The sequence below is a fragment of the Acipenser ruthenus genome, chromosome 35 (genome assembly GCF_902713425.1).
Source record: "Acipenser ruthenus chromosome 35, fAciRut3.2 maternal haplotype, whole genome shotgun sequence".
NCBI lineage: Eukaryota > Metazoa > Chordata > Actinopteri > Acipenseriformes > Acipenseridae > Acipenser > Acipenser ruthenus.
This window is the reverse complement of record NC_081223.1, coordinates 6,351,481-6,361,366: the sequence shown is the minus strand read 5'-3', so window position 1 is coordinate 6,361,366 and position 9,886 is coordinate 6,351,481. Positions and strand designations below refer to the sequence as shown.

Genomic DNA, 9,886 nt, shown 5'->3' with positions numbered 1-9,886 from the left:
TTTTCCACTAGTTTTATTATTGGATATAAGTTAATAAAAGCTTACTGTATTCTGAAGATTGGGAAGTTTACACACCTGGAATTATTCTAGAAGTTAAGAGCTGGAAGTGATGTGAAGCACAGTGACTGTATGATGAGTCGTAATGTAGAGGATACCTAGCCTACAAAAACCAACAAGTGGGAAAATCATTTATGAAGCCACCACAATGTAAATTTAAAAAAGACAAGAGAATCTGTCAGGGAGAAGGGCCCAACCTAAGGGAAAGTGGACAAGCCTGGCTTTGGTGGACAGCTTTTAACTTTACACCAGCTTTTGTTTTCAAATGAACCCCCCCTCCTCCATTACTATTTCTACACACAAGGCTTCAAAATAATTAACAGTTAAACATATATTCTTAAATCAGTGAAGCGGGGCTCTAGTTTGTTTCTTGTTGAAGCCTGGTTCATGACACTATAAATTGTATACTGAAATAGAATTTATGTATGAAAATTGTTACCTAATACATATTTAATAAAAGGGACAAATGAAGGGGGGTTTCTTCCTTAAATTTTATCATGCTAAATATCTGAAGGTATAGTAATTGCCCTGTTACTGTTAAATATAAAAATAGGGTTACAGCTCAATGGAGGAGGAAAGTCTTTGCCCCCAGGTTCACACAGTGAATTAGTGAAGGGTCCTTGAGTAACACACCATATTGAGAATGGCCTGATCAGGGAAAATCAAAGCATTTGATACAGCAAGGAGGAGGAAATCCCATTGACATGGCCATTCTGACATATCAAGTGTAGAATTAGTCAAGCACAAAAAAAATAAGCTTTTACAAGCAAGATTTATTTATCAATACACACTTTTTGGCAGTTTCCAGAAAGATACAACTCCAGCTATGAAGATAACCACTGAACACACACCCATTGCAGCTCCCAGAAGGGACCACACATTGAATTGGCCTGCAAGAGAAGAAAGAAATAATTAGAGGAATAAAGGAGTTATATTTTACTTGAACTGCAATTGTGTTCACATCATGCATATTACCACTTCTAGGCATAAAGTGAAGGGATCCATCTCTCTTCAGCTCAATTGGGCCAGAAGACACAAACACCTTTACTGCACCACCATCCATCCCTTCAGCACTGCGACCTACAGGAGGAATTAGGAGGAGTCCATCAAAACAAATGGACAAAAAAGCATGCAAAATGTCCCCTCCTCTCAAACAGAGCTCTTACCAAGCCTCTGTTTCCCTGGAATGCACCGTCTGCTACAGAGGCTGTCTGATGGCCGGGTTGAATCACATATCACAACACCGCAGTGGAAGTAAATCTGAAAGACAGCACACCTTGTCAAGCAAAACAAGCATCAATAGATCAGGCAGTACCATCATCCAATGAGGATTACTGAATTGAAAAAACAAATATATTGCATCATAAGTGTTTCTTGCAAAAGTGCAGTTACATGTTTTCATTCCAACTCACTAAAGATTTGAGAACAGCGACTATTTACTGCTTGCAAAGCAATCCAAACCATGCATTGTGGTACAAGATCCCCATCCCAACACTCCACTTTACCTGTCCTTTCAGTGCATCCTGGCCGCTTGTGAAGGAAAACATTTTCACTTCAAACCTCTTCAGATGGGAAGGGAACAGCACTCTTGCATTGCTGGACACTGGGTGAAAGATGGTCAAGTACTCATCTGCAGAGTTCTCACAACTAGAAAGAGAAAGTAGGTCAGGAGCACATCAACCACAACTCCATTTCCTAGGTTTTGTAGCAGCAATATCATATTCCTGCATCTTACCTGTCCACAACAACATCCCACTTTGGAGAGCTATTCCTGTCAACAGAATAGGTTGCCCAGCAGTTCTCCAAAAACAATTCAGCCTGTGGATCCCTGCTGTACAGGAGCTCTACCTCAAAATACAAGGGTCTTCGCAAGTACTTCACAACAGGGTAATCCCGAGCGCCATAGAAGTCATTGTAGGTTGAATCTGCAGAGATGCAAGGGAGAATTTTATAGGTGGAAACACACTAGAGCATCTATATTATTTCAATTGCCCAGTCCTACCCAATGCAAGCCGCATGATGACTGCAAGGTCCCCCAAGCCAGGATGGACTACAGGTGCAGGATTATTCTGGTACAAGAACTGTACTACCTTGGTGTCATTGACCAGGTAGTGACAGGCAACTCTCAACCTGGAAAGAGGAGATGGGGTTAGGAGAGTTTCAGGCTCAACCACAAAGGATACTCACTTTGATTGCAATCCTTACTGGTAAGATGTGAACAGCACTTCATTCTCATAAGTCAGGAGGTTGTTGTCAAACTGGAAGAGAATCACAAAAGGCTCAGGTTGCAATGAACTTGTAGATTTAGTATGGAGCTGCATACCAAGTTGCAGACTAGCTAATATGGTACTCAGGATCATCCCCAGCTGTGTACTAACTTTGTACCAATTTAACAATTTAAAAATAAAAAGCATTGATTATGAACACTTTTGGGACCTTCTGTTTGTCACAGTTAGTATGATACCACAAGTCTGTCTACAGAAACTGCTAGACTAATTTGGTATTGTTTTAGTAACCGCTAAGAGGGCAATAGCAGTTATTTTGGATTTGTTGCAAATATACATTTGAATACACAGCTGGCGACTCTTGAGCTGCAATTGGTATCAACTCTTGTACTAGTTTAGTCCCATCCTACGTACTAACCACTGGATCTTCCCCAGTTAGTACGCTCCTTCCAGTTCACTGCCATTGACCCAAAAAGGTCTATAGGCAGCACATGCAATGCCATAAACCAAGAGTCATGTGTCGCAGCACCTTTGTCAACTGGACAAGCAGTTCAATACAAAGGTGGCATCCTTCAGATGTACACATTTCATGCAAGTAATTCAGCTGATGGAAACACCAGTCACCATGGCTCCCCAGATTGATCCATGGGTGTTGTGGCCAACTTGTCAATATGTTGAACCTCCTCAAAATATGGTTTTAAATGTGTCAATACTAACCCTTCTAGTGGTGCCACAGGAGTTGACATTGAAGTAGAAAACTGCATTGATAGCATCAGACTGAAGAGGCCGGCAACTAGGATCCCTTAGAGTTAGTTGACTTGGAGACAAGCTGGGGACAGATTCCACTTTCACAGCAAGAGCTGCCATAGTTCCATTGGTGAAGCAATCTGAAACACAGCATTTGGATCCAGGTTAAGGAAACAGATTATAGCTTCAATACCACTCCATGCATCCTTTGGCCAATCTCAAAAACAGCTATTCTAAAGAATGCTTGGTCTGCAGGAGAGTTACCAATCATCTTTGTAGGGAAACTGCAGGACAGGGAGAAGTCAGCCACCACAACCATGGTCCCAATATCCTTCAAGGTCAAGTCAAGTCTGCTTCTGATGCCTGAAGAACTGATCACCTACAGAGACAATACATCAGGTCAGTAATGTGTTGAACCCAAGACAACTAAAAACACATTAAAGCTCCATCACTTACTTCATATGTGGCATCAACTGAATTGTATGGCACAGTCATCCAGAAATTGGTAGCGTTGGCATTATACTTGTACAGGGCAAGCAGACTGCCACCAAGTTCTCTTGAGCCCACAAAAGGAACCCAGTTGCGACCCATGTTGCCATATGTTACCATGGTATAGAATGCAGCACCATCACAGTAGCCAGTTACTATAGGTAGAACTGCAAGAGGAAGAGCAGTTGTCAGGGCAATGGACTGGATTGGTCAGAAAAGGGTAATTGTAGACCACAAACAGTCAGGCACTTACTGATGTCTTTGAGAATGGCTTCAACTACAGCAGGATGAGTAAAGGGTGTATTCTCTGGCACTATATTCAGCAAGTAGGTCAGGGGCAGAATGTAGGTTCTGGTATCTGGAGGAGTTACCTGAAAGAAACATGGGTTTGTAGGATTAAACCCAAAGTCAGACAGCAAGCAACACATCCACAGGAAGCAAGTGGAAGCAATTGGATGGTTGAACAGGTGGGATGTTACCTTTTGCTTCACATTGGGGTCCTCAAATGGCACCTGGAGAGTGTAGGTCTTGGATCCATTGGGAAAGACATGCTCCTGGACATTGTAACCTTTTAGGTTGGCTTCTGGCACAGTTAACGTCGCTGATCCAACTATAATTTTGACCAGCTCCACATCAGGCAGGAATGTCCCCAGGGTCACATTGAACACTCTGGCTTTAGGAACAGTGTCTGAAATTAAAGCATGCAGTTAAATGAAGGCTATGAAGTGGAGCACTGCAACAAATCCCTTTGATTTACTGCATGTGGACAAGTTCTACATACCGTTTGTGACAACTGGAGGCCGAGGCATGAAAGGAGTGGTTATTGGATGAAAGTACTGTGTACTTGGTCTTCTCAGGCCCATCTTGCCAGGTATGCTCCAGCATTGATTCAATAGAGTAAGAGATCACATAGGTGTTGTCCAATACATGGCTCTGAAAGCACAGAAGCATCTTAGGAAGCAAGCTTTAAAATGAGAAGGATTTAGAAGTTGTTGAACTTCTACATACCTTGTAATATCCACCATCAGCTCCCACAGGAATTTTTACAGTGATTAGCTGGGGACCGACATCCAGTTTATAATCTCCATTATGAATCGTTGCAGGGTCAAGCTTGCGACCATCAACTCCCATTTGAACATCAAGGGTAGTAATTTGTGGTGTCGGAACAAGAGGAGGTAGAACACGGGGAACATTCCATGTAATCATCTGTTCTGTGAAGGCTGTTCCATCTGACAGAAAGTAACAGACTTGGTATAGAAAATTCATACTTAAAACATAGAACAGTTCTTGAGCACCATTACCCTCAATAAGCTTACTCACCAGTAGGACATGTAACTGCAGTGTCCACCATCATGACCATCCATCTTTGCTTATAAAAGGTGGTTGACCTTAGCACAGCCATTGGTACAGTTTGGATCTGTTAGAAGGGAGGGGGAATTTTACTAAAACAAAAGCAAGACTTTTCTACCTTCATAGTCTGGATATACTGTACTAGAGAACAATGAAGCCTAGACTACTTACCACCTGAGGCTGGCTTTCTGTGGAGTTGTATGCAGCTCTAACCAGAATTCGACTTGGTGTAGTGTTTATGCCATAGCCATTTGTCATGGCCTGAGCAACAGTCATGGTTGTCTTTCTATTTGCTGGGAGATGGAACACAATTTTCCAGATGCTGTTGTCAGCAGCAGTTGCCTAGCAAAGAGAAAACCCCATTAGAATAGGGAGTTTGAACACAAAGCATCCCCAGTCTAAAGGATTTGTCACAGCAGATGGCTTGTTTAGTAAAACATGAACTAAAACTGAAGGGTGAAATTTTGACAATGTATCACTGAAACCGTTATATGATCACCAAACGTCTCTAAAGGAACAGAGTAAATCCTCAAATACAACTGCGTACGAAAGAGCCTACATGAAAGCATGTGGTCTGGATCGGACACAGGCAGAGTTTGTAGCCATTCATTTGTACTGGACCTTAATATCCGTGTACCAATCTTTAGGACAATACTTGAAATTGCTCCTATACAACAGACTTCAAAAAGGTATATCATGAAGGGTTTGTAACCCTGCACATATGAAGCCACTACCTAAGTGGTTGAAATACAAAGCTTACACACTGACAAGAAAGTGTTAACTTCACCACAATCATGTTTTACCACAACAAATCACAGAATATGTATACAAAGCCAATGCCTTAAATGTTACACAATTCCAATATGACCACCCTCTTGGGAGACAGGTTAAAGTTAAGGGGGCCGTTAGATTTTGCTTCAACTAGATGACAGTAGATTAGACCTCAATTAGGCAAGACCAAGGGGATGTGAAAGAAGCAAATGCAAAGTCACATGATTCTACCTCAGGGTATGCAAGGGACCAATCAGGATCATCTTGAACAAAGTTTGGCTCAATAAGTGGCACACCTCTTCTCACAGAAACCTAAAGAGAATTCACATTAGTCATGACAATCACTTCTGTAATGACAATTAAAATACCCACACAACACAACAAGTTATACTGAACAGCATTATCACATCCTGATAGCCCTTACCTCCATGTAGTTTCTTTCACACAGAATCTCCCTCTCCACCCATGGAGAATAGCGGCATGTCATGCTCTGAACATAGGAGGAAGCTGAAGTCATAGCACTGTTTGAGAAGACACTGATTTGTACTGTCAGCTTATAGGTCTCATCATTCTGGAAACAAAGGCTAAAGTTAGTCCCAGCATGTCACCATTAGAAACAAGTTTACAAGAAATAAAATGATGACTCACTGTGTTCTGAGCAAAGCAGCTCAGCACAGAAGCAAGGAACTTGGCATTTCCAAAGAAGTCAACAGTTAAGCTACATCCACACTGTGCAGCCAGTCTTGGAGAGAGGGACACAAGCGCCCCCTTATTGTCTATAGAAAGAAATTCGGTTGGCCTTTTAAGAAACTGTACACGTGATCAAACAATGTAGAGATATAACAAAGTGAACACCCCCACCACCCCGTCCCATCTACTTTTTGCAATTTTTTTAAAAACTATTTATATTTGTAGAATTATACGCCCATTCGGAACAATAGGTTTAGAGTAAATTATTTCTAATTCTGCGCACTTGCAGTCAACAAATCTGACTAAGGTTGTAGCAGCACAGGTCTATTTAGTGTGATCAGCAACATGCTTTTAAAGCCAACGCAAGAGTTTCATACCCCGTATTTGAAAAAAAACGAAGCCTGGTTGATGCCATACAGCGCAGGAGTGCTCTGTACTTAATTCAGGTTATTAAATTACGAGTCAACACGCTTCAAAAACATACATCAAAAGCTTTCCATTCAAGAAAATTGATCACTCACCAATCACATTGATACGAAAATACTTTCCAACAAAAGACTTATCCAACATCAACATCATAACACTCCCTTGACATTCTGTCCTCACCGAGCCTGCAGAAGACAACGATACATGAAAAACACACAACCGGCAAATAAACAGGAAGCTGAAAGAACAGCTCTGCAGAAGCGACCGTTATCGTACCTAGAGGGGGGTTCTGCGTCCAAACTTCAGTGACTAACACTGCTAACAGCAATGTTATTCTGCTTTGGAAAAAAAAAACACGCAAGTGAGAAACACACAATAAAATGAACGTTTCTAAAAGTAGAGAAAAGATCAACAATTACCCAAATCTAAGACAACACGGCATCATTAAATCCAAGGCAGCCCCGACCGTGAACTTCTTTCACCGTTATAAAGAAACAATAATAAAAACAAAACCGTCAGTAGCTGAGTTTGGTGTTCCTTAGAGCCCAATGGGTTTATAAAGAGGTTCAGGTGCTAATGGGAGCTAATTAGCTGCAATTGATGCGCGCACCTCTTTCATATTAGTCCTCTAATTTTCAATCAGTACGTTAATTAAAATAAATAATAATAATAATAATAATAATAATAATAATAATAATAATAATAATAATAATAATAACCCATTTAGAAGATTGTACTTTGAATTTAAGTTTGGCAGAAGTACGTGCGGAACAAACTGGACTGTCACCGACAAGGACTGTCTGATTAAAGGCTCAGCTATGGAGGCATGTAGTAAACAAACCCCAATGAATAATAAAAAGCAGGCCGCGCAAATGAAGAAACACATTTATATCATGCAGGAATCCAGGCAGATGTGTTGCCTGCGCCAGTTTGAGGGGACGAGAATGACAGCTCGAGTTCTGATGTTAACATCCACAAGTCAATTACCCATTTTTACAATTTCCCCAGACTGATAGGTAGGCTAAGCATATATTAAAGGAGACAATTTATTTGAGGCCACTTGATTTAAGAAACAGTGCAAAGCATCTCTTTCGCATGTCAGATTTGCCATGACAGGGGCAGTCCCGGGGAATAGAATGACCAAGTGACAAATGGAAAGCACAGCGCTTAACCTGAAATACAACGCGCAGTATTTATTTAGAACAGAATCAACACAAATCGGATGGCGTGTTGGAAATTTGAATTGTAATCAATTTATTTAAGATTTGAAGTTCACATTTCAATTATTGAGCTTAATTACATTCATTATTTTATGTATAATTAATTCAATTAGTGTGTTGAGCATTTTCAATTTGGCATATTATCTTCGAATGCTGAGTTTTGTCTATTTGACAGCTGTTACTTCAATTCAAATGTTGAACTTTGTCGTTGATGTTTGACGCTCCGGCTTTTGCAGTTCACATTTTTGTTACATTCCACCTCTCATAGGTTTGAACACAAACGGGTTTATTTGTGAAATTGTCAGATTGTTTCTTGTGTATCCAGCGCTCATCTGAACTAACTGGTTCAGTAGTCTGCTCCCGTGAATAGACAGCACATGCCTGAGGGGGGGGGTGTTCTGTACAGCTGTGCATTTGAGTAAAGTTTGTCGCGGAGTTTTAAACGTTCCCATGGCAACTGAGTCAACAAAACCAACATCATCACGCTTTGAGACGCAAGCTAAGGGCTAAGAAGTAAATGGTAAAAAGTGAAAGCAGTGTAAGTCAGTGGAATTTTTTGATTGTTTGATTTTATCAAATGTTCACGATAATCATGTATGTTCTGTAAATGCGGAATGCAATTAGTTGATATGTAAAAGCATGAATAAATGAATGGTGTCTATTCCTAACGCATCGGTAAAGTTCAGTATAGTGCCGCTTTTGTAGCAGCAAGCAGGCTTGTTCCGTCGTCGTGATATCACTATGTAACACAACTTTTGTTCCTGGGTAGTAGGTGTTATTTCCTAATTGCTTATGCCTCAAAAGTATAGAAAATGGCTACTATTCCCCACAAACTTTGCTTTTGTTACCAGGACAGTGATATTTTGAAATTTACCTTTTTCCAATGAGAAAACGGACGAATTTGTGTCTTTTGGTTCACATAAAGTCAGAATAAAACAACATATGAATCCAAATTAACATGTATTTATACTAAAGTAATACAAAAATGACTACAAAAGATTTAGAAGTGAGTAGTTTTTCGAGATTTAAGATTATACTGTAAATCACTTTCACGAATCAGCCCCCAAATGTAGTCTCCCATCATGTTCTCGTTATACTGTCCTTGGTAGCGGCGTTCAAAGTCCATTATATCCTGGTGGAAGCGCTCACCTTGCTCCTCCGAGTACGCTCCCATGTTCTCCTTGAATTTATCAAGATGAGCATCAAGGATATGGACTTTGAGGGACATCCTTCAGCCCATTGTGCCGTAGTTCTTCACCAGAGTCTCAACCAGCTCCACATAGTTTTCGGCCTTGTGATTGCCCAGGAAGCCCCGAACCACTGCGACAAAGCTGTTCCAAGCCGATTTCTCCTTACTAATGAGCTTCTTGGGGAATTCAATGCACTCCAGGATCTTCTTTATCTGTGGTACGACGAAGACACCGGCTTTGAACTTTGCCTCAGACAGCTTAGGGAAGAAGTCTTGAAGGTACCTGAAAGACCCTTCTCTTTACTTCTAAAGACGGCTGCTCTCTCTCTCCGGAGGAGTGGGTACGGGGAGCTCATGGCAGTGTGGCACCGGGGCGATGGATGAAGGAAGGTCCGGATACGTGATAGCAGGTGCATTCTTGCCAGTCCGACATTTGGAAGGGTCCATCATGCAGAAGTAGCAGTTGCTTGAGTGGTCAGTGGGTTCCCGCCAAATTCTTGGGATAGCGAACTTCATGGCTCTCTTTTCCCCTCTGTACCATCCTACAAAAATACATTTATTTCACCCATGACTAATGTGTAAGAGATTCTCGCAACATTTTTCATATATGATATATTTATTCAATAACATTGAAAATTGTAAAACATTTTAAAATTAAAAACTTTTACAATTTTAAAAATTTTAACAAATTTTATAACATAAAATTCCGAGCAATAATTGTC

At 40.8% G+C, this 9,886-nt stretch overlaps 1 protein-coding gene and 1 long non-coding RNA gene across 2 annotated transcripts; both read right to left on the bottom strand.

The window, feature by feature from the left end:
• Positions 1–960: 960 nt before the first annotated feature.
• Positions 961–1,697, bottom strand: LOC131705240 (uncharacterized). Its single transcript, XR_009310251.1, has 3 exons — positions 1,563–1,697; positions 1,224–1,317; positions 961–1,137 (listed from the first exon to the last, which is right to left on the bottom strand). It is a non-coding gene; the product is annotated as an uncharacterized LOC131705240 (long non-coding RNA).
• A 561-nt stretch (positions 1,698–2,258) lies between these two features.
• On the bottom strand, positions 2,259–4,445 carry LOC131705157 (uncharacterized). Its single transcript, XM_059007405.1, has 7 exons — positions 4,300–4,445; positions 3,998–4,206; positions 3,772–3,889; positions 3,486–3,685; positions 3,294–3,408; positions 3,000–3,169; positions 2,259–2,315 (listed from the first exon to the last, which is right to left on the bottom strand). The coding sequence occupies exons 1-7, from the start codon at positions 4,379–4,381 to the stop codon at positions 2,259–2,261; spliced, it is 951 nt and encodes a 316-aa protein (XP_058863388.1). The 5' UTR covers positions 4,382–4,445.
• Between the last annotated feature and the right edge of the window lie 5,441 nt (positions 4,446–9,886).